The 25,962-nt window shown below is 45.2% G+C and overlaps 1 protein-coding gene across 1 annotated transcript in view; it reads left to right on the forward strand.

The window, feature by feature from the left end:
• CFAP65 (cilia and flagella associated protein 65) overlaps positions 1-25,962 on the forward strand; it is a 126,800-nt gene that overhangs the window by 69,865 nt on the left and 30,973 nt on the right. The window contains exons 21-29 of the mRNA XM_073634344.1: positions 152-218; positions 339-449; positions 4,907-5,098; positions 5,189-5,338; positions 7,130-7,273; positions 12,251-12,367; positions 12,578-12,700; positions 14,828-14,899; positions 19,068-19,282. Coding sequence (XP_073490445.1) covers positions 152-218; positions 339-449; positions 4,907-5,098; positions 5,189-5,338; positions 7,130-7,273; positions 12,251-12,367; positions 12,578-12,700; positions 14,828-14,899; positions 19,068-19,282 — 1,191 coding nt within the window. The remainder of the gene's footprint in view (positions 1-151; positions 219-338; positions 450-4,906; positions 5,099-5,188; positions 5,339-7,129; positions 7,274-12,250; positions 12,368-12,577; positions 12,701-14,827; positions 14,900-19,067; positions 19,283-25,962) is intronic.

Raw genomic sequence — 25,962 nt, forward strand, 5'->3', positions numbered from 1 at the left:
AAAGTGTCCCAGAAAAAAACAGCAGCATTCCTTTTTCCAGATATTTGTTTATACATAATTTTTTTTTCGCATGGTACACATTATTGGTTGGTATTTAATTTTTGTATTTATCCTTTTGTAATTAAAGCAATTTATTTTTAAAATTTAATAGACATGACTTTGTTGGAACTGATCGCTTGCCTGTCCTGCTGAAGGTATCACATGGGCGGGAGATTCTGGTGCGTACATTAAAGTGTTTTTTGTTACATGGCCCTTTTTATTGAAAAACTCTGAATAAATGTTACAATTATTTAAGTGTTCACAATACAATTCTCATATGGCAGTTTCTCTCACTATAGTTAAATTTCATTGGAGTGACAGTAGAAAAGGAACAGCGTTATGTGCACTTCACAGCTACGAAGCATCAATTTACGCCAGTGGCTATTGGCAGCTCCAGTCCACCTAAACAGGTAATATACAAGTTTTTTGGTGATGTACACTTGAAAGGAGCTGACTCTGAATCACACTGCATTAATCCCTTCACTATTAGGCTGGGTCACATTGGAGAACACAGCGGCTCACAGCAGGGGGTCCGGTGCGTCTCCATTCACTGTTTCAGGTCCGATTTCAGCCCAAATTTTGGGCTGAATTCGGACCTGAAATGGACCAAAAGAGGCACAGGGCTTCTGTGCAATTCCCACCAGAGCCGCTGCGGTGATGTGTGAGCCGCCTCCATAGAGAGCCGGTCACAATCTCCTGCTATGCGAATTGGATGCTGAGAAAACCGCATCCAATTCGCAATAGTGTGAACCCAGCCTTAAAGTGGACCTATACTCCAATTTGATCTTAACCACTTACTGACCGGGCCATTGCCGAAAGATGGCAACAGCGCGGTTGGCTAGTTCTGGGTGGACGTCCGTGGGACGTCATTCCAGAATGCTGCTCCCGCATGCCCCCTGGGGTGCACACCCGGGAACATCCGTGGACCCGGCGCATCACGGATCACAGTAAATAGCTGCTGATCGCGGGCGTTTACCATGTGATCGCTCCGTCAAATGACGGCGCGATCACTTGTAAACAAACCGGTGTCTCGTCATGACGCCGGTTCCTCCCTCCCCTCTCTGTAGCGATTGGTACAGTGCGAGGGGAGAGGGGGAGAGGGGGAGAGATTGCGAGATTGCAGCGATGTGGGCTGGATGTTTAGTGCCCACAGCGCTGCTCAATGTAAATAATGCCAATACTCTGCAACACTGTGCAACACTCTGCAATACTGTGCAACACTGCAATACTCTGCGACACTGTGCAATACTCTGCAATACTCTGCAATACTCTGCAACATTGTGCAATACTCTGCCAATACTCTGCAACACTGCAAAACTCTGCCAATACTCGCCAATACTCTACCAATACTCGCCAATACTCTACCAATACTCGCCAATACTCTGCCAATACTCGCCAATACTCTGCCAATACTCTGCATTAAATTTATAGAAACAAATTTTTTTTTTTTTTTTTATCGAATTTTCAGTCTTTTTTTGATTTATAGCACAAAAAATAAAAAACCCAGCGATGATTAAATACCACCAAAAGAAAGCTCTATTTGTGTGAAAAAAAAGGACAAAAATTTCATATGGGTACAGTGTTACATGACTGAGTAACTGTCATTCAAAGTGTGAGAGCACCGAAAGCTGAAAATTGGTCTGATTAGGAAGTGCCCAGTTGTCAAGTTATTCTAACATTTCTGCTGGTCTGGGTATATAAGGAGTAATGGAGGAAGATGAACATGAACCTAACTGTGGAAGCTGTTCCCTAAAAAAGCTGATATTTTCCTCATTACTGATGTAGGGCACCCCCGTGGGAGCCGCTGGTGAATACAGTCCTATCTCCCCCCTTAGAATTCATACAGCCGGGCAACCTGCATTTTCTTCATTCTTCCACTGCTTCAGAAAACAGTCTAGGGATTCTTTTTGGGTTCTTATTGGAATGATGATCTGGGATAGGGGAAGGGAGCATGGGATTACTCCAAAAACTGTGCATATGGATAACTTGAGTACTCCTTCATTTCTGGCTGCACTGCACAAACTGTTGGCAGTATTATACAAGGCTGAATGTCCCACAGGATTTCTAAGCTGCTGGTGACCTGTACTTCTTCCAGAGTTAAAAACTACATATAGTCACTTTCCTTCAGCACTGGGGGGTCTTCTACTCAGGATTATCAGTTTTCCCCTGCCGATATCCACCAGGCTTTTCCTAGTGAGGAAGATTTAGACTCAGGCCACCATAGGACAGATTATTACTAATGGACTTTGAAAAATTGATCTATGAATTTATCACCATTATTATTATGAATTGTTATTTATTCAGTATGATGCACTTTACTTGCTTTGACTAGTAGTTCTTCTTATTTTTTGATATTATTCATTTGAGGTTTGTAGTTCTTTAGCGCCCCCTACCACCTATCACTTTAACATTTAAAAGTCAGCATATTGCACTTTTCAGGGGAGCAGCTCCAACACTAAATCACTTAATTCAGCACTTAAAAATTCATAGCGTTGTAAACCCTCGTGTTTTTTCACCTTAATGCATCCTATGCATCAAGGTGAAAAAACACCTGGCAGTCATCGGCCCCCCAGCCCCCCCCCCGGTTTACTTACCTGAGCCCTGTCCCTCTCGCCACGGGGTCCTGGCTCTTGATTGGATAGATTGATAGCAGCCATTGGCTCATTGGCTCCCGCTATTGTCAATAATATCCAATGACGCGGGCACCGGGGGGTGGGGCCGAGTCCGGCATTCATGTCTAAGGAGACAAATGCTGGACTTGGGAGCGCACCCACAAGGTAACCCTCCGGGAGAGCGCTTCTCCTAGGGGGTTATCTGATGCGGGGGGGGAGGCGCGAGAGCCACCGAGGGCCCCCAGAAATGGATGATTGGGGCCACTCTGTGCAAAACAAACTGCACAGTGGAGGTAAGTATGATAAGTTTGTTAGTTTAAAAAAAATAAAAAACGAGCCTTTACAATCACTTTAACACAATTTATCACCATAGGACAGCTGGACTCTTTCCCACCAACTTCCTCCTGGCTCTCTCCAGTGAGCTTCCTCCAGACCCAGCTTGATCCCCAGACACAGATTTGCAAATGTCCCCCCAGCTAAGCCTAGATGGGACCTCGGTGTCTTTTTCACGGCTTCCTCATAGGGGTCTCCTCCTGCAGGACTGGACCCAGGAACACTGCACTTGCTGCTCAGTCCTCAGACTATTTATAGGCTCTCTCATCACCTTTTGGACACACCTCTCCAGGGATTAGCTGGAGTTTATTAAATATTTGAGCTGTCTGCTCTGATCTTCCTCCCACTATACTTCTAGATTCCTCTAGAAGACAGGGGAAAGTAACAGAACAGCAGCCAGTGAAACACTGAGCAGCCTTAAGCAATCAACCCCTGCTCCACTGATACAGGGGAGCCAAACTAAATTTACCTAGCATCCTGCTTTATACTAGGAGGGTGCTACATCGACTGACATTACCAAATCCACTACTCACCATTCTCTTTCCTGGAGGCTCTGAAATGAAGATGCAAAACCCTGTCTCTGCCAAGTTGGCTGCCCCTACACAGAGACACCGTGCAGAACATAGCTTGGTAAGTCAGTAATGGGGAAAGATCAGCAGCAGGCTGAACACAAGCAATACTGCTGACCAGTCCTTTTTCCCCATCTTCTTTTTTTTCGGCATAGCTTGCAGAGTTCAGTTACTACTGAACTATGTAGTTACAGTATATAAATAAACAGTGCAATGTCCAATAACGTAATCTTCACGCACCATAAGGTGCTACAGTGTTTAAAGTGACAATGCATTATAATAAAAGTGCTTCAATCAAAAAAAGTTCATAAATAAAAGTGCTGGTGTGACGAAAAATAGAATCCAATATATCCAGATCATATACAGCTGCTTTTTTTAATAAACAATTTATTGGATTACTACACCATGGAGATTCCTTTATGTTGCATGTGAACGGTATATGGAGGGAAGTGAGGACCTGTCTAAAGATATCGTTGGTATCCGCGGAAATCTTTGCCTGTCTGATTGGAGGTCCCATGAGAAGGAATTCAGTGTTTGGATCCTGGAGACACATATTACATACAAGCCCAACTAGACCTGTAGGGGTCTTTACCTGAGGTGAGAGGCTGGCGCACTATGGATGGTGGGAGTTGTATATGATCTGGATATATTGGATTCTATTTTTCTTCACACAAGCACTTTTATTTATGAACTTTTTTTGATTGCAGCACTTTTATTATATTGAATTGTCACTTTAAACACTGTAGCACCTTATGGTGCGTGAAGATTACATTATTGGACATTTGTTGCACTATCACTTTTTGTATTTTACACTTTATGATCAATTAAAAAATATTTAGATGTTATTACTCATTAAGTGAGCGCCACATGTACTTTTATTCAATTATCACTGTGTGGGAACACCTTTTCCTGTTGGCAGCTACTCAGCTTTATTTATATTTATTAGTTATTTGGTTTGCGCATTAGTATATTCACTTATAGTATATAAATTAACACAACCGGGGCAGGTGCCATTTTTGATGGCCAAGGCAGCCATTTTTGCCACCCATTCCCCTTTGTCATTGGTTGCTAGGACGCTGGCAGCCTGGGCTGCACACTGACATTCGTTGCTAGGATGCTGACAGTTAAAGCCACACAGTATCAGTTGTTTAGACACTGGTGGCCCGGGCTTCATAGTGTCATTTGTTGTTATGGTGCAGGCAGCTGTCCCCCACCATGCTTCCATGAGTGCTGCCTGTGTTGCCACCTCAATTGGCCTCTTGGGCGTTACGGACCTGGATACAACCATTACACATACCGTATGTACATTTAATGTATAAATTTTGCAAATTTACTTTGGATTTAATATTGCAGGTCTATGAATTGTATAATGGGGGCTCTGTGGCAGTTATCTATGAGATCCAGCTGGAACCACTGAGAGCAGTTCAGGAGCAGAATTATCATCACCCCATCTTCCAGTGCTTGAATCCTAGAGGGGAGATATTACCAGGTGCAACTGCCTATGTGGAATGGATCTTCTCACCGATGGAGGCCAAAAGCTATTCAGTGAGCATGCTCAGTTTTCTGTCTTACTCTGATCCCTGCTGGCCAAATCAGCTCCTCTAACTAAGCACTGTGCCTTATTCTTACATACAGGTAACTGTTCCTGTGCATATCTTAGGAGGAGACTCTGCTCTCATTACCTTCGAAGGGATTGGCTATGAACGTAGTGTACTGGGGGATACGGCTGTGTTTGGGGATATTTCCCCCATAGCTGCCACTTCGAAGCTCTTACTCCCCAGACAGGTGAGAACTTTGAGCTTATATTGAAGAGGATCTATAATATTTATTTTTTTATTTAAGGTACTTATATAGCGCCGTCAATTTACGCAGTGCTTTACATATAAATTGTACATTCACATCAGTCCCTACCCTCAAGGAGCTTACAATCTAAGGTCCCTAACTCACATTCATACATACTAGGGACAATTTAGATAGGATCCAATTAACCTTCCAGCATGTCTTTATTTATTACGTTTAAATATGTCAGGGAATCTGTTCAGCTTAAGGCTGCACAGAAATAGCAACAATGACATTCGAAAGATATATACTATATGGCCAAAAATTTGTAGACATCTGATCATCACACTTCTATGAGCTTGCTGGACATCTCATTCCAAAACCATGGGTATTACTATGGAGTTGCTTCCCTTCTCCTCCCACCTTTGGAGTTGTATCAGCCTCCATTCCTCTGAAAAGGCTTTCTATAAGATTTTACAGCATGCCTGGGAAAATTTGTGGCTGAATTTGTGCCAATAGAACATTTGGGAGGACAGGTATTGATGTTGGAAAAGAGAAGACCTGACACGTAATCAGCATTCTGATACAAAAGTTTTCAGTAGGTTTGAGGCCACTGAAGTTCCTCCACACCAAACTCATCAAACCACATCTTAAAGAGCTACCTATATACACAGGAGCACATTTATAAAGAGCCTTCCCCAAACTGTTATATACTGTTGGACATAGTGGCAGATTAGGTGTCCGCAAAATTTTGGCCTTATAAGGTATTAAACTGTTCAGTGTTAAACTCAAATGCCGCGTCCACACGGTTGGACTTTTCGGCTACAGACTTTCGACGGACTGACAGACTTTCGACGGACTTTTGGCGGACTTGCGGCAGGCTTTCTAACGAACGGACTTGCCTACATACGATCACACAAAAGTCCGACCGATTCGTACGTGATGACGTACACCGGACTAGAATAAGGAAGTTGATAGCCAGTAGACAATAGCTACCCTAGCGTGGGTTTTTGTCCGTCGGACTAGCATACAGACGAGCGGATTTCTGGGTGCGGCGGAGTTACGACGTAAAGATTTGAAGCATGTTCCAAATCTAAAGTCCGTCAGATTTGTGGCTGGAAAAATCCGTCGAAAGTCCGGGGAAGCCCACACACGATCGGATTGTCAGCCGGATTTGGTCCGTCGGCATCTGTTGTACTTTTGTAGACGAAAAGTCCGACCGTGTGTACGCGGCAAAACTCTCAGGTCAGGAAACCCTGAACAGACTTACACAATCAATCACTGCTCCATACATAACCATGGAGCCAAAAACTACATTTTCCTATCAACATAACCAGAAGAGTGCACTACTGGTAGAACGATTGTTTAAAGTGGTCATTTTAAAAAAGTGGATTCTAATAAAGACAATGTAGACACCAGTGATGGTGTACAGTTGCTGCACTGTGCACAATACTCTTTACCAAGCGTCTTTACATGACCCACACTGGTTAGAAACTGGGAACGAATTGCATTCATGTTACTGCTAATAATGCTTCTGGAAGCAGGTATTTCCAGCCATTTTTGTGATAAAACGTTTATTAAACTGGTTTTGGGAGGGTCAGTATAGAGCGGTTATTGACTGGCAGCATCGGGGTTTATAGGAAGTCTAAAGAACGTGGTGCCCAATTCTCATTTTCTCTGATCCCATGTTTATACCCAGTTTCAGCTGCACTTTGTATTGGTTCCTATAGGCAACCCAGTTACATTCCTTCCATTTTTCTATTAATCAACTTGTACGGTTACTGGAATCTCCTACAGGTCCCTCGCTTGACTCAACAGAAGTTGGCATTTGGAGATATTCCCGTCTTCTCCAAGTCCAGCCAGTTGCTGTTTCTCAATAACACCTCTGAGAGCGAGGCCCTGCTCTTCACATGGTATGCCGGTTCCCCAAACGCCAGTGAGGTGAGCCTTTGTTTATTAATGGTATAGATGTTAATTGTTAAAGGCGACTCTGGAGCTGATCTATAACCTGAATTAAAGTGGTTGTAAACCTTCACATATACCCAGTGAAGTGACTGGCCTCAGGTGATACACAGAGATGAAGCAAATGATCCTACCTAAGTTATACCTGTTTATCTGCAGCTCTTTCTCCTCTACAGCAATTCAAAGTGCAGAAAGGTAATTTTTTCCTAAAACTTCAGAAAAAGAGGGCGGAGAGCTGAAGTTGCACTTTGCAGAGCTCAGTGAGGAGAGCTCTGAGAGCTGATTGGAGGGAAGGGACACACCCCCCTTCACACAGCACACAGGAACAGAACTGAGGCGGTCAATCACAGGCTGTGTGCTGGAGCTCCCCCCCCCCTCATCATTTTTCTCTTGCTGTCAGGAAAACTTGTTAGAAGTGATTCATGCTGATGGTAGAGGAACAAGCAGTAGACAAAAGTAACACTTAGTACTCTTGTTTGAGACAAGTACACACTATAGAGATAGGCTTTGTTCATATTTCATGTCTGAGGTTTACAACCTCTTGGAGCTTCTTCCTGTAAAAAATGTAAATACTAATTTCTCCTGCTGCCTGCACTACTGAATGCTGCTCCGTTAATGAGAAATCTTCTTTGAAGTCCGCATGAGCCCCCCCTCCTTTTGCGCTCAGTGGTTTCTCCAATTGACCTTCATGCCACTACTGTGTCTTGCAGTGATGTGAAGATTAGCAGGAGGAAATACTGAATGTTATGGGGGTCACCATCTTGGTCTCCCAACTAACTTGGTGGGAATGGAACAGCATCCTGTGCTGCAGGCAGCAGGAGAGGAATACACTGATCAGCCATAACATTATGACCACTGACAGGTAAAGTGAATTGAAAGTGAGTGGGATATATTAGGCAGCAAGTGAACATGTCCTCCCCAAAGTTGATGTATTAAAAGCAGAAAAATGGGCAAGTGTAAGGATTTGAGCAACTTTTACAAGAGTCAAATTGTAATATCTAGGTGGTCTCCAAACTGCGGCCCTGGGGCCGAATGTGGTCCTTTGCGTGCCCCTATCCGGCCCTTGAGGCACTATTCCATCCACAACTGACACTAATGATGGAGCACCATTCCTCCCACTGACACCAATGATGGGACACTATTCCTCCCACTGACACCAATGATGGGACACTATTCCTCCCACTGACACCAATGATGGGACACTATTCCTCCCACTGACACCAATGATGGGAAGCTATTCCTTCCACTGATACCAATGATGGGACACTATTCCTTCCACTGATACCAATGATGGGACACTATTCCTTCCACTGATACCAATGATGGGACACTATTCCTTCCACTGATACCAATGATGGGACACTATTCCTCCCACTGACACCAATGATGGGACACTATTCTTTCCACTGATACCAACAATGGGGCACTATTGCTCCCACTAAAACTAATGATGGGGTACCTGAGGCTAGGGCATTTTCTACTCCCACTGGCCCTCCTAAACTCTGAAGGACAGTAAACTGGCCCTTTGTTTAGAAAGTTTGGAGACGTAGATGTAGACGACTGGGTCAGAGCAACTACAAAACTGCAGCTCTTGTGGGATGTTCCTGGTCTGCAGTGGTCAGGACCAAAGGTGGTCCAAGGAAGGAAAACTGGCAAATTAGTGACAGGATCTGCCAAAGGCTCATTGATACACATGGGGAGTGAAGGCGGGCCTATGTAGCTAATCTACTATAAGACCTACTGGAGCTCAAATTGCTGAAAAAGTGAATGCTGGATCTGATAGAAAGGTGTCAGAACACACAGTGCATTGCAGTTTGTTACGTATAGGACTGCACAGCCAGTCAGGGTGCCCATACTGACCCGCGTCCACAGCTAAAAGCACCTACAATGGGCATGTGAGCATCAGAACTGGACCACGGAGCAATGAAAGGGGGGGTGGCCTGGTCTGATGAATTTAAGAATGGTTTTAGGAACACAACAAAGAGGTTTGAGATGTTGACTTGGCCTCCAAATTCTTCAGATCTCAATCCAATGGAGTATCTGTGGGATGTGATGGAAAAACAAGTCCAATCCATGGAGGCCCAACCTCACAAACTTACAGGACTTGAAGGATCTGCTACTGGTGGCTTGGTGCCAGATACCACAGCTTACCTTCAGAGGTCTAGCGGAGTCCATACCTCACCTGGTTATGGTGGGGCGGTCATAATATTATGGCTGATCGGTGTATGTTCACTTTTCTTTTTTCTTCTTAATCCCCCAAAGAATGCTGGGGGATTAAGAGTGGAGAAATGTGAACTTTATTCTCTGCAAAATGTGTATTGGGGCAGAGTTCCTCCAGAAGTTCCTCTGGATTCTTTGAGAAGAGAACAATCGCAGATCTCCTGTCTACACTGACCACCAATGTAAGGAGCGAATACGTGTTTCTTTGCTGGATATTATTATTATTGATTTCATTTTATGACGATTAAATAAACCCCATTTGTTATTATTTCTTTTAAAACAATAATAATTTTAGCAGGGGTTCCCTGAGAGCTGAAAACCTTTTCAAGGGTTCCTCAGTGGTAAAAAGATTGATCTACGCTATGGGATTTACAGTAAGGCTTGCTGGTCTATGGGACTTAAAACTTGCTGGCTGCAGCAGACAGAGCAAATAAAGAACTGTCTGTGGTGCTCATTGTCATACCTCAAATGTCTTTTTATGCAAAATTCATACCTCCTTAGACCCAGTTTGTATGGGTATTAAGACTTATTGACTTGACCAGGTCCACAGCCAGTGTCAACTCACGAAGAAGACTCAGAAGTAGAATTCATTGTAGTTTACTTTTGCTTGGCAAATTTTTAGAAGATTTTTCTCCTTGTAGCTAATACATTCCTATCTCAAAGCCTCTTTGAGAAACAGAAACAGAAACTAAGGCTCCATGCACACCGAAGCTCATAAACGGACGTTTTTGGGAGTTTTGGTGTTCTTTTTTTTAACAGCTCATAAACTCCCCTCTATGTTATCCTATGTGTCCATGCACACATGGACGTTATTGAATGTTTATCAGCAGTGGAGTTTATGGGCTGTTTTCTGAACGCCATAAAAATCGCGTTCAGGAGTCGTTTTTCTGACCACAAAAAACGCCAAACGCTCCTAAACGCTGATAAACGTCGATAAACGCTCAAAAACGTGGATCACCAGGATTTTTTAACATTTTTGATCCATTGAAAAAAAACAAAAAAAAAAGATCTTGCTAAAAAATGCTAACGAGGAAAAACGCTAACAAACGCTATTGCCAAAATGTTAGAAACGTTGAAAGACTCACTGCAAAACTACAGGCATTTTATAACGTTATTTTAATGTCCAGTGTGCATGGAGGCTTATGCCCTGTACACACGATCGCACATTCTGACAACAAAATCCTGTATTTATTTCCGACGGATGTTGGCTCAAACTTGTCTTGCATACACACGGTCACACAAAGTTGTCGGAAATTCCAAACGTCAAGAACGCGGTGACGTACAACACGTACGACGAGCCGAGAAAAATGAAGTTCTATAGCCAGTGCGGCTCTTCTGCTTGATTCTGAGTATGCGTGGAATTTTGTGTGTCGGACTTGTGTACACACGATTGGAACAAGACTTGTTGTCGGAAAATTTGAAAACCTGCTCTCAAACATTTGTTGGCGGAAAGTCCGACAGCAAATGTTCTATGGAGCATACACGTGGTCGGACTTTCCGACAACAAGCTCACATCGAACATTTGTTGTCGGAAAATCCTATCGTGTGTACAGGGCTTAACTCTTGCGGGGGGGGGGGGCAGAGAGTGTCTAGCTAGGTGATAGATAAAAACAAAATAGGTGATAAAAAAACAAAACTAGTGGGTTCTGAAAGACGTTTTTCAGCTGTAAAAACGCTCTTATGCCCCATACACACGGTCGGACTTTGTTCGGACATTCCGACAACAAAATCCTAGGATTTTTTCCGACGGATGTTGGCTCAAACTTGTCTTGCATACACACGGTCACACAAAGTTGTCGGAAAATCCCATCGTTCTAAACGCGGTGACGTAAAACATGTACGTCGGGACTATAAACGGGGCAGTGGCCAATAGCTTTCATCTCTTTATTTATTCTGAGCATGCGTGGCACTTTGTGCGTCGGATTTGTGTACACACATTCGGAATTTCCGAAAACGGATTTTGTTGTCGGAAAATTTTATATCCTGCTCTCAAACTTTGTGTGTCGGAAAATCCGATGGAAAATGTGTGATGGAGCCTACACACGGTCGGAATTTCCGACAACAAGGTCCTATCACACATTTTCCGTCGGAAAATCCGACCGTCTGTACGCGGCATAACGCTGATAAACAGCGATAAACGCTCAAAAACGTTGCTCACCAGCGTTTAACGTTTTTGATCCATTGAAAAAAATAAATGTTTTTTTTCTTAAAAAAAAAAAAAGCGCTAACGCGGAAAAACGCTAAAAAATGCTATTGCAAAAATGCTGAAAAAAAGTTGAAAAACTCACTGCAAAGCTACAGACGTTTTTATAACGTTATTTTAACGTCCAGTGTGCATGAGGCCTAAAAGTAAAATATTTAAACAGTCACCCGTGGCATTACAATCATAACAAACTGTAAGATTCTGCAGTTTACTGCCAGTAAAACTCACATTGTTATGAGCATTGCAGGCAGCTCTGCTTGTACCCACATTAATATAGTGTAAAATAAGCAGGGCTGGGCCAGGGGGTAGGCAGAAAAGGCAGCTGACTTGGGCACTTCAGCAGGTGAGGGGTGCAAAAAAAGGGTAAAACCAGCAACCTATGCTGCTGAAGCAGTCCACAGCTCATGGGGAGAGGGAGGGGGGGGGGGGGGGGCTTTTTTGGTTTGTTTGCCTTGGGTGCAAAAAGGCCTTGTCCCGGAGCTGTACAGTACACCAGACACATTGTGACTTACCATAACAGACTTTTCTTGCAGGTTCTTCAGGTCTTACCACTTTCGGGTACTGTGAAGCCAGGTGAGAGTGTTAATGTGGTGGTCACCCTTCAGTCTGGAGAACAGGCGTCATTCTACACTCTGGAGCTGGTGTGTGAGGTGAGGGTTGAAGCAGATATGCCTATTCAGTATCAAGGTGCAATAAAAACACTGCATCAGAGCCAAAGCAAGCAGTCAGCTTACTGCATCAAGATAACTAAACAGATCAATTCTGATTGGTTGCTCAGGGCCGCTGCAGTTTTTAAGCCTGAAAGTATCATTGGGTTATTGTCATGTCCCATGTGATTGGAAAACTTTGTTTTGTACCAGATCTTCATGGAGAAGGCCCTCGCTAAGTATGAACAGGCTGTCAGAGACTGGGAGGAACAAGAGGAGCGGCAGACGGTAGAATTCACAATTCATGAACTAGCTTCTGAGAAGAGATTTCAGATGGTAGGTTTACTTATTAGGAACTAGGGAAATTGAGAGTTTTAATTTTTCGAAAGTATCTGAGATAGTAGAGAGATTTCTGTGAAATAAGGACTGAAGGATTTTTACCTTAAAAAAATCTCCAGTATGCAGCCCCCCCCAGTTCCCACCTAATACTTCAGCAGGCATCTCGGCCATTCCCTCGGCAGAGCGTAGAGCGGGGCTGACGTCAGCAGGCATCTCGGCCCTTCCCTCGGCAGAACGTGGAGCGGGGCTGACGTCAGCAGGCATCTCGGCCCTTCCCTCGGCAGAACGTGGAGCGGGGCTGACGTCAGCAGGCATCTCGGCCCTTCCCTCGGCAGAGCGTGGAGCGGGGCTGACATCAGCAGGCATCTCGGCCCTTCCCTCGGCAGAGCGTAGAGCGGGGCTGACGTCAGCAGGCATCTCGGCCCTTCCCTCGGCAGAGCTCAGAGCAGGGCTGATGTCAGCAGGCATCTCGGCCCTTCCCTCGGCAGAGTGTGGAGCAGGGCTGACGTCAGCAGGCATCTCGGCCCTTCCCTCGGCAGAGCTCGGAGCGGGGCTGACGTCAGCAGGCATCTCGGCCCTTCCCTCGGCAGAGCTCGGAGCGGGGCTGACGTCAGCAGGCATCTCGGCCCTTCCCTCGGCAGAGCTTGGAGCGGGGCTGACGTCAGCAGACATCTCGGCCCTTCCCTCGGCAGAGCGTGGAGCGGGGCTGACGTCAGCAGGCATCTCGGCCCTTCCCTCGGCAGAGCGTGGAGCGGGGCTGACGTCAGCAGGCATCTCGGCCCTTCCCTCGGCAGAGCTCGGAGCGGGGCTGACGTCAGCAGGCATCTCGGCCCTTCCCTCGGCAGAGCGTGGAGCAGGGCTGATGTCAGCAGGCATCTCGGCCCTTCCCTCGGCAGAGCGTGGAGCGGGGCTGACGTCAGCAGGCATCTCGGCCCTTCCCTCGGCAGAGTGTGGAGCGGGGAAGAAGAGCTTCGGCAGATCACGTGAGCGCCCAGTGGCACTGTAAATAAGGTCTTTTTGACAATAAAGTTACAAAAAGAGATTCACTGGACATTATAAAATCTTTTTATAAAAGCTGCGCGCTGTGAATGGCCGGACAATCTTCTGGGACCTGTGATGTGTGCCAGAAGATTGCAGGGAGGGAGGGGGGAGAGGTGAACTTCCTTCCGGCGCCACGGAGCCAGGGGATTAAGTGGGAGCTGGGTGCCCGTAAAAACAGGGTACCCGCTTCTCCCCCAAAAAAATGACATACCAAATGTGGCATGTCAGGGGGTCATCTGCACTTAAAGCGGAAGTTCCATTTTTGGGTGGAACTCCGCTATAAAAACAAATCATAATAAAAGGTTTTAATGCCCAGCTCTTCTTCAGCACCATCCACCGCAGTACCTCTTCTTTACCACAAGATGTCCTCAGTTTTTCAAAGAACTCAGGTAGTGCTGCTGAAATCTTGTGTAACTACAGATAGAACTGGTAACAGATGTAAATATATTACCACTCCAGTTGGTCTTACAGATCATTCTCTGGCCACAGGTACATCACAGTGGAGATCATGATGTCACCACCCCACCTCATCCAATCAGAGAACACTTTGCATTCACTAAGAAAATGCAAAGCTTTCTCTCAATGGTGCTCTTGCTGATCTCATTTGCTCAGTAAGCAGTAGGGGAGCTGCTTGGCACAGGACCCAGAAGCTAGTGGAGATCACTGTGGTAGCAGTGCCTACTACAGCGATTTCCGGCTTCCAGGGGGATCAGCCAGGGATGGAATATGCATAATTATATTAGTCCAAGACATGTAAAGTCTTTTCTGCAATAAAATAAACCTAACATCCTGCTTGCATGGCACAAACTTGGACACAGTCCCTGTGTGCTGGGATGACTGATTCCTGCATATGCCAATCAAGGCGGTTGAAGACCGCCACTGAGAAGAAGCCGGGGAAAAAATACCAACGCCAGAGAGGGACCCCTCGCAGAAGTCGGACTGTGGGAGAGGAAGCAAGTATTGTGACTTTAGTTATGATTTAAGTGCCCAACAACAATATGCATACAGTTGTTTTTGAAACATTTTTCTCAATAGTTTCTTTAAAACCATAGAATACCTACCAACATTTTGTTATGCTCCTAGAGCGGCCTGAAGTCCGGTGGCCCTGGAAGAAGCCAAAATAAAAACCAGCTGACCGAGATCAGAAGATACAAGGTGAGCCAGTGATCTGCACAACAAATGTAACTTGACAGATGTGTCATTACAGAGGTCAGTTACAAGAAATAACTACCGGACCTACTGCCCAGACTATAAGGGGATTTTTAAAGTCAGTGGCACTACTAGGTTTGGTGTCACCTAGTGCGGTGACACCCCCCCCCCCCCCCATTGGACTCTCTGCTGTCTAGCCTGCCACAATTGCCCTGTAAATGATGCCGATCTGTCGCTGTCATGGATAGGGGGGTGACACCATCGCCTTTGGATATCACTTCCTACTTAATGGTGTCACCCTTCTGGGGGTCTGCACCCCCATAGTGATGCCACTGTTCAAAGTGCATATATACAGTGCCTTGAAAAAGTAGTCATACCCCTTGAAATTTTCCACGTTTTTTCATGTTACAACCAAAAATGTAAATGTATTTTATTGGAATTTATGCAATAGACCAACACAACGTGGCACATAATTGTGAAGTGGAAGGAAAATAATAAATGGTTTTCCAAATTTTTCAAATAAATATGTGAAAAGTGTGGGGTACATTTGTATTCAGCTCCTTTTACTCTAATACCCCCTAACTAAAATCTAGTGGAACCAATTGTCTTCATAAGTCACCTAATTAGTAAATGGAGTCCACCTGTGTGTAATTTAATCTCAGTATAAATACAGTTGTTCTGTGAAGTCCACAGAGGTTTGTTAGAGAACCTACAGCATCATGAAGGCCAGGGAACACACCAGAAAGGTCAGGAATAAAGTTGTGGAGAAGTTTAAAGCAGGGTTCAGTTATAAAAAAAATATCCCAAGCTTTGAACATCTCACAGAACACTGTTCAATCCATCATCCGAAAATGGAAAGAGTATGGCACAACTGCAAACCTACCAAGACATGGCCGTCCACCTAAACTGACAGGCCGGGCAAGGAGAGCATTCATCAGAGAAGCAGCCAAGAGGTCCATGGTAACTCTGGAGGAGCTGCAGAGATCCACAGCTCAGGTGGGAGAATCTGTCCACAGGACAACTATTAGTCGTGTTCTCCACAAATCTGGCCTTTATGGAAGAGTGGCAAGAAGAAAGACATTGTTGAAGGAAAGCCATAAGAAGTCCAGTTTGCAGTTTGTGAGTAGCCATGTGGGGGACACAGCAAACATACATGTGGAAGAAGGTGCTCTGATCAGAGGAGACCAAAATTTAACTTTTTGACCTAAAAGCAAAACGCTATGTGTGGCGAAAAATTAACACTGCACATCACCCTGAACACACCATCCCTACCGTGAAACATGGTGGTGGCAGCATCATGTTGTGGGGATGATTTTCTTCAGCAGGGACAGGGAAGCTGGTCAGAGTTGATGGGAAGATGGATGGAGCCAAATACAGGGCAATCTTAGAAGAAAACCTGTTATGCCCCGTACACACGGTCGGATTTTCCGATGGAAAATGTCCGATCGGAGCGTGTTGTTGGAAATTCCGACCGTGTGTGGGCTCCATCGGACATTTTCCATCGGATTTTCCGACACACAAAGTTGGAGAGCAGGAGATAAAATTTTCCGACAACAAAATCCGTTGTCGCAAATTCCGATCGTGTGTACACAAATCCGATGGACAAAGTGCCACGCATGCTCAGAATAAATAAAGAGATGAAAGCTATTGGCCACTGCCCCGTTTATAGTCCCGACGTACATGTTTACGTCACCGCGTTCAGAATGATCGGATTTTCCGACAACTTTGTGTGACCGTGTGTATGCAAGACAAGTTTATGCCAACATCCGTCGGAAAAAATCCTAGGATTTTGTTGTCGGAATGTCCGAACAAAGTCCGACCGTGTGTACGCCCTATTAGAGTCTGCAAAAGACTTGAGACTGGGGCGGAGGTTCACTTTCCAGCAGGGCAACGACCCTAAACATACAGCCAGAGCTACAATGGAATGGTTTAGATCAAAGCATATTCATGTGTTAGAATGGCCCAGTCAAAGTCCAGACCTAAATCCAATTGAGAATCTGTGGCAAAACTTGAAAATTGCTGTTCACAGACGCTCTCCATCCAATCTGACAGAGCTTGAGATATTTTACAAAGAAGAATGGGCAAAATGTCCCTCTCTAGATGTGCAAAGCTGGTAGAGACATCCCCAAAAAGATTTGCAGCTGTTATTGCTGTGAAAGGAGGTTCTACAAAGTATTGACTCCGGGGGGCGCTACACAAATGCACACCACACTTTTCACATATTTATTTGTAAAAAATTTGGAAAACTATTTATCATTTTCCTTCCCCTTCACAATTATGTGCCACTTTGTGTTGGTCTATCACATAAAATCCCAATAAAATACATTTACGTTTTTGGTTGTAACATGGCAACATGTGGAACATTTCAAGGGGTATGAATACTTTTTTCAAGGCACTGTATCTGTGATAGGATCAAGGAACTAACAAACACATATGATCATAATGACCAAACTAAAACTTATAGAGCGATGTTCAAAGCACTCATAGAAACATTCACAGTGATTCGTGCTGCTAGCAGGTGCCGGTGTTCTGCTGAGAAAGTTCCCCTCGGCGGATAATGACCCTCCTGTACTGCGCAGGCGCATCGCTTGCGCAGTACGAACAACAAGGGAGCTGCTCGATGCTCGTGCTACTCTGTAAGGGGCGGGTCTATTACTGTGATAATGTGTTTATTATCCGGCCCTTGCAGAGTAGCACGAGCATCGGGAGCGTGTGTTAGAATGTGGTGTTAGATGTGCGCAGGCGCGGTGTACAGCTGATGCTCAGCTGTGTATGTTCGGCTATTTTCGGCTCGGTAGTGCTTCGTACTGCGCAAGCGCTGCGCCTGCGCAGAACAGGGGGGTCCTTATCCGCCGGGGGAACTTTTTCGGCAAGACACCGGCGTCCCTAGAAGCTTGTTCCAGCTTGCTTTAAGGCATAATAGTAAGAAGAAGTAGGAGGACAGCTGCATCAATCAATCAATGAGAAGCGGCTTCAGCCTGTCTCCTCCCAAGCCTCGGCCCCTACGTGTTTCGGCCCCAACCACAGGGCTTAATCATAGAAAACAGGATACTTTTTCATACAAGTACATGGTACAGCAGGCACATATCAGGAGTGAAATGTTATGTTTACACATACCTCCCAACATTTTGAAATGGGTATGAGGAACACCTACTAGCAAATGTATGTGGGCATAGGACACGCCCCCTGCCACACCCCCTTAAAGGAGAATTAACCAAAAAAAAAAAAAGGTTAAATAAATCCACAAGGGCTTTTTTTTACTACTACTATTCCGTTATATTGGCTTTTAAAATTAAAAAATGCAGCAATTTAGAATTTAGATGAAAGGTTTAGCACTGGGAAACACTTTTTGAAAGATAAAAAGTGCATTTTATATACAACTATATAGATCAGACCAAAATGAGGGACAAATGAGGAGGAAAGAGGGACAGAGGGACATTGCTCCAAATCAGGGACAGTCCCTCGAAATCAGGGACAGTTGGGAGCTATGGGTTTACATGTTCCTTAAGTAACCTAAAGCATCCAGTAAGAACTCTTATACTGGTTTGGCTTCAGCAAAGTCATCAGTATAAGAATTAGGATGTTTTTCTTAAAGGATTAGTGCACTTCAAATAAAAGTGTGTTTATCCTTTTAGCCCCCTTCCTCTACCCCAGGGGTCTCAAACTTGTGGCCCTCCAGCTGTTGCCAAACTACAATTCCCATGAGGCATTGCAAGGCTGACAGTTACAAGCATGACTCCCACAGGCAGAGGCATGATGGGACTTGTAGTTTCGCAACAGCTGGAGGGCCGCCAGTTTGAGACCCCTGCTACCCTAACCCACCCTCCCCCTCCACAGAAGAATATGTACCGCAATCTACCAGTCTGCAAAGCTTCACTGTCCTGGCTGAGTCTGGGTAACATTGCCCCAGAGACTTCGATAGGGTTGTGTTCCAAGGCCGGATAGGATCCCATAGATATCTATGAGGCTGTAATGCACAGATGCAGCCAGGACAGTGAAGACTTGTGCCGCTGAATGTAAACAAACCGCTTCTGATTTGCCACCGGACCAGATCATTATTATCTGTGAAAAGGGAAAAAGGAATAATGCACTTTTTTTAAAAGTACATTTACCCTTGAAAAAGAGATTAAAGATTGTTTGCCGAATTCTATAACCATTGTATTCTGCCATGCAGACTCTACCACCTATCAAGAACGGTGACTATGCCCGACCACCGGTCAGCCGCGACAGGGAGAGCCGCCGGGCCCAAAAAGAAAGTCAGAAATTTCGAGCTCGGCCCGAGCCACCTCTGCCCATCCAGCTTCACCTGTCAGTGACGGGCAGATCCCACCACACACCAGATTTTCTCAACCAATTCCAGAACGACTTCCAGCGTCACTTCCAGCAGAGGTGAGTAGATCCCCCCCCATGACTGTTATTTTAGTTATGACTTTTTAGTGCATTACAGCTTATTCCCTGTCTAATGTTATCCAGATACACATCAGGCTTGTATCAACTTTTTTTTAAGATTCAATTGAATTGTCAGTTGCATTTTTTATTACTACTGTACAGGAGATTTCAATAAGCTGATACCAAGCAAAAATCAGGTACAGTAAAACCTTGGATTGCGAGCATAATTCGTTCCGGAAACATGCTTGTAATCCAAAGCACTTGTATATCAGAGCACATTTCCGCATAAGAAGTAATGGAAACTCAGATGATTCGTTCCACAACCATTTATTCATAAGTCCTTCAGTTTATAGTCCTTATAAAAAGATTATAGCGATGTGATAGGTTGTGTAACCATAAAATGTCCATCCACAAATGGCAGCCTCCACAAGGGGATTAGAAGCAAAATCCAGCAGGAGCTCCAGAGTATAAAAGAGAAGAGAGGCGCCTCTAAGTGTAGCAATATGTTGCTAAATGTTGTACCTTCATTTAATGTAACCATATTGCTACACTTAGAGGCGCCTCTCTTCTCTTTTATACTCAGTTGTGATGTGACGCTACTTGTATATCAAGTCATCGCTTGTACAGTGGAACCTCGGATTGCGAGTAACGAGCGTTTCGCAATACGAGCACTGTATTTTTAAAAATAGTAAATCGGTTTGCGAGTTTTGTCTCGCAAAACGAGCACGATTCAGGCCAAAGCGGTGTGCAGTACCGCTTTTGGCCTGAGGTGGGGGGGGGGACGCCGGAGCCGAACGTCGCCGATGGGCGCCGTTCGCAAATGCACGGAAGGGCCCGAGCACAGCACAGCTGACCTCGGCAAATCTCGGGTAGGAAGTCCTTCCGAGGTTTGCTGAGGTCAGCTAAAGTGCGCTCGGGCCTTTTCGGCCGTTTCCGAGGCTCTCCGGTTCCCCCCCCGCCTCTGGCCGCATGCGGTATTGCATCCCATTGAAGTCAATGCGGAACAAATTATTTTCGATTCCATTGACTTCAATGGGAAAACTCGCTTTGATATGCGAGTACTTTGGATTACGAGCATACTCCTGGAACGGATTATGCTCGTAATCCGAGGCTCCACTGTATATCAAGTCAAAATTTATTTAAAAATTTTGCTTGTCTTGCAAAACGCTCTCAAACCAAGGTTTTACTGTATTTGCATTGCCTGATTTAAAAATAGTGTGCACATAAAGAGTAACTCCATTTATGTTGAGAAGAATGCACTCCCCTTTGGGTGATCTATGTACATTTCAGGGATTTTAACCACTTCAGCCCCGGAAGGTTTTACCCTCTTAACCACTTGCTGACCGATGTCAGCACATATACGTCGGCAGAATGGCACGGCTGGGCAAAGTAACGTACCTGTACGTTACTTTGAATTTCCCGCCGTGCACGCCGCGAGCTCCGTGACCGTGTCCGCGGGACCCGCGGACTCGATCGCCGCTGGGATACCCGCGATCATGTCATGGAGCTAAAGAACAGGGAGATGCCGATGTAAACAGCATCTCCCCGTTCTGCCTAGTGACAGGACACCGATCGGCTGCTCCCTGTCATCGGGAGCAGCGATCATTGTCATGTTACTGCTAGCCCATCCCCCCCACAGTTACAATCACTGCCCAGGACACACTTAACCCCTCCCCGCCCAGTAGTGGTTAACCCCTTCACTGCCAGTGACCTTTTTACAGTAATCAGTGCAATTTTTTAGCACTGATCGCTGTATTAATGACAATGGTCCCAAAAATGTGTCAAAATTGTCCGATGTGTCTGCAATAATGTCGCAGTCACGATAAAAATCCCTGATCGCCGCCATTACTAGTAAAAAAAAAATTATTAATAAAAATGCCATAAAACTATCCCCTATTTTGCAGACGCTATAACTTTTGCGCAAACCAATCAATAAACGCTTACTGCGATTTTTTATTTTTTTTACCAAAAATATGTCGAATAATACGTATCGGCCTAAACTGAGGAAAAAAAATGTTTTTTTATATATTTTTGGGGGATATTTATCATAGCAAAAAGTAAAAAATAATGCGTTTTTTTCAAAATTGTCGCTTTTTTTTTCAGCACTGTGTCGCTTTAACTGACAATTTCGCGGTCGTGCGACGCTATACCAAAAAAAAAAAAATTGACGGTCCTTTTTTCCCACAAATAGAGCTTTTGGTGGTATTTGATCACCTATGCGGTTTTATTTTTTTGCGCTATAAACAAAAAAAAGACCGACAATTTTGAAAACAAAACTATATTTTTTACTTTTTGCTATAAAAAATATCCCACATTTATTTTTTTTAAAGCAAATTTCTTCATCAGTTTAGGCCGATATGTATTCTTCTACATATTTTTGGTAAAAAAAAATCGCAATAGGCGTATATTGATTGGTTTGCGCAAAAATTGTAGCAATAGGGAATAGATTTATGGCATTTTTATTATTATTTTTTTACTAGTAATGGCGGTGAGTTGCGATTTTTATCTGGACTTGACATTGCGGCGGACAGATCGGACACTTTTGACACTTTTTTGGGACCATTGACATTTATACAGCGATCAGTGCTAAAAATAGCCACTGATTACAGTGTAAATGTCGCTGGCAGGGAAGGTGTTAACACTAGGGGGCGATCAAGGGGTTAACTGTGTTCCCTATGAGTGTTCTCACTGTGGGGTGTGGGGGGGCTGGGCTTAATGGGACATGACAGAAATCACTGTTCCTGATCACTGGGAGCAGTAGATCTCTGTCATGTCACCTGTCAGGACGAGGAAATGCCTTGTTTACATCTCCCCATTCTGCCTGTGTACAAGGCAATTGCGGGCCACCGGAGGACATTGAGTCCCCCTGACCCACGGGCACGCTCCCGTCCACATCTGAGCCCGTACACCTATGGCGATTCACGCAGGAGAGCCATTATACCGCCGTCAAACGACGGTGGGCGGTCTGTAAGAGGTTAACAAACTTTGTTGCAGACTTTTATTATTCTGAAGAAATTGCTATTTGTCTGTCTGTGTCCATATGCACAGTAAATCTGTATGGGAGTGGTTTTATAATGATAAATCAGCTTCTGCACCTGTAGGGCTCTAATGAGGAAAGTGGCAGGGTCTGCATCCCTTTAGACGTCATTTCCCTTTGGGAGTATCTAACCAAACATTTTGTTGAAGGGGATGCCCACAATCTGACTTGATTCTTAGTGCAGACTTCTGGGCAAATCAGTGAGCCAATCACACAAGCAGGAAATGAACATTCTGTATACCATCTGTGTGCAGAATACCTCCAGGTTGCCACATTGCACTTTACAGAAAATGACAGCGCTGCAAATTGAAAAGGAAAGGTCGTTTTTAATAACATTCCGTTACAATATGACTTGTGTCGCAATTGTATAAGCTATGTTTTTTTATTTTTTATTTGCCAAATTTTGTTCCCCATGAAAGTGGAGTTACCCTTAAAGCCAGTAGTTCTCAACCGGGGTTCCAGGGGTTCCGCAGCGATCCGACTGTCAGTTGCAGGCAGCTGACCGGAGAATCGCACAGACACAGGCAGAGCTAGGCAGGGAAGCGGCTGGCATCCTATTGGCTGTAGTGTGCAGGCCCCTCCTCCCCTCTTGTCCTTCCCGAGTGGTCCTATGTGACATCATCCGGGGTAGACAGGATAGGAGGAGGAGGGGCCGAGGGGGAACAGCGCCCCACTGGAGGAGATATGAAATGAGTTCTGAAGCCAGAAGAAGAAAGCAAGTACTGAAGTGTGCCCAGCTGTGTCCCCCCATAAGGTGCCCAACAGTCTGTCCCATGTAATGTGCCCTGCCCCATGTAATGTCCCCTGTCATGTCCCCAGTCCCATGTAATGTCCCCTGTAATATGCTCTGTTCCATGTAATGTCCCCTGTCATGTCCCCTGCCCCATGCAATGCCCCCTGTCCCATGTAATGTCCCCTGTCATGTCCCCTGCCCCATGCAATGCCCCTGTCCCATGTAATGTCCCCTGTCATGTCCCCTGCCCCATGCAATGCCCCTGTCCCATGTAATGTCCCCTGTCATGTCCCCTGCCCCATGCAATGCCCCCTGTCCCATGTAATGTCCCCTGTCATGTCCCCTGCCCCATGCAATGCCCCTGTCCCATGTAATGTCCCCTGTCATGTCCCCTGCCCCATGCAATGCCCCCTGTCCCATGCAATGCCCCCTGTCCCATGTAATGTCCCCTGTCATGTGCTCTGCCCCATGTAATGTCCCCTGTCTCATGTAATGTCCCCTGTCATGTGCTCTGCCCTATGTGATGTGTCCTGTCCCATGTAATGTTCCCTGTCATGTCCCCTGTCCCATGTAATGTCACCTGTAATGTGCTCTGCCCCATGTGATGTGCCCTGTCATGTCCCCTGCCCCATGCAATGCCCCTGTCCCATGTAATGTCCCCTGTCATGTCCCCTGCCCCATGCAATGCCCCCTGTCCCATGTAATGTCCCACCGGTCATGCTCTGCCCCATGTAATGTTCCCTGTCCCATGTAATTTGTCCTGTCATGTCCCCTGTCCCATGTAATGTCCCCTGAATGGATCAGCTCTGCAGGAAAAGAAAGCACAAGGTTCACATTAAATAGGTACATTTTAATATTTATTCTTTTATTTAATACTATTTCTACAAATAATTTTTGTTATCAACAGCTCGCTGATCATACCAATGTTCCATGAGCTGTAGATGTGAACATTTTTTCAGGGGTTTCTCGAGATCTCAAACTTTTTGCCAGGGGTTCCTCCAAGGTAAAAAAGGTTGAGAAACACCACTTTAAGCATTGATGTGTGCTTTTTATATCTGCCTTTAGCTGTGCTGTAACTCTGAGAATTTGTGTAATCCACTCCAACCAGCGAATGCTACACGGTAGGCTCAACTGCCTACTTTTACCACTCCCTGGCTGCCCCGTGTGAATGACCACTTATTGTTCTGTTTTCTGATTGCTGATAACATTCAGCTCTGCAGTCTGCCTTATGCAAAATAATATCAGTAATTAAAATAGCTGTTGCCGCTCCATTGTTAAGCCTGAACAGGACAATCCTTGAATGCCTTTATGCCATTAATTGTAGTGTTTGGTAATAGTGGTGTCCTATGGGAAATGTATTTTTCATAAGGAATTGACTACAGTCAGACCAGAAATACTAATATCTAATTTCCTCCTATGTCAGCCAGTTTAAATTCTCTGATCACCTCCTGATGGATATCAGTGTATTGTAATGTGGAAGAGCTTATGATATTATAGGCTTTCTATTTTGCTGGGTAGATGTCGGTGAGCCATAATTACAGGTGACATGCACACAACTCCATTATTCTGCAATGTTAACGATCTATATGACTTTTTCTTTAGGAGTACGTCCAGGCAGACTTTATTTGCATTTGCATGTATGTGTAAGGGGGCGGGAGGGCTTTTAGATTTTTTTTTTAAATGATTTTAATTTATTTTATTTTATTTATTTTTATTTTTTACTTTTTATTTTATTTTTTTTATTTAACTTAATTGCTATCACAATGGGATTTAACAGGCATCCAGACTATTAATTTACAAAAATAACATTTTTATTGTCACATATTATAACACATCACAATGACATATACAAATGTTAAAATGATAAGTGACCATAGCAACAGCTTGGGTATAGTATTCTCATATGGGGAACACAACACATCACACTGGGGGAGTGCAACACATCACACTAGGAGAACACAACACATCACACTAGGAGAACGCAACACATCGCACTAGGGGAGAGCAACATATCGCACTGGGGGAGCGCAACACATCGGACTAGGAGAACACAAAACATCACACTAGGAGAACGCAACACATCGCACTAGGGGAGAGCAACACATCGCACTGGGGGAGCGCAGCACATCGGACTAGGAGAATGCAACACATCGCACTGGGGGAGCACAACACATCGCACTGGGGGAGCACAACACATCGCACTGGGGGAGCGCAACATATCGCACTGGGGGAGCGCAACACATCGGACTAGGAGAACACAATGCATCACACTAGGGGAGAGCAACACATCGCACTGGGGGAGCGCAACACATCGGACTAGGAGAATGCAACACATCGCACTGGGGGAACGCAACACATCGCACTGAGGGAGCACAACACATCGCACTGGGGGAGCGCAACATATCCCACTGGGGGAGCGCAACACATCGGACTAGGAGAACACAACACATCACACTAGGGGAGAGCAACACATCGCACTGGGGGAGCGCAACACATCGGACTAGGAGAACGCAACACATCGCACTGGGGGAACGCAACACATCGCACTGGGGGAGTACAACACATCGCACTGGGGGAGCGCAACATATCCCACTGGGGGAGCGCAACACATCGGACTAGGAGAATGCAACACATCGCACTGGGGGAGAGCAACACATCGCACTGGGGGAGCGCAACACATCGGACTAGGAGAATGCAACACATCGGACTAGGAGAATGCAACACATCGCACTGGGGGAGCGCAACACATCGGACTAGGAGAATGCAACACATCGCACTGGGGGAGCGCAATACATAGCACTGGGGGAGCGCAACACATCGCACTGGGGGAGCGCAACACATCGCACTGGGGGATCGCAACACATCGGACTAGGAGTACGCAACACATCACACTGGGGGATCGCAACACAT

The sequence above is a fragment of the Aquarana catesbeiana genome, linkage group LG06 (genome assembly GCF_042186555.1).
Source record: "Aquarana catesbeiana isolate 2022-GZ linkage group LG06, ASM4218655v1, whole genome shotgun sequence".
NCBI classification, from domain to species: domain Eukaryota; kingdom Metazoa; phylum Chordata; class Amphibia; order Anura; family Ranidae; genus Aquarana; species Aquarana catesbeiana.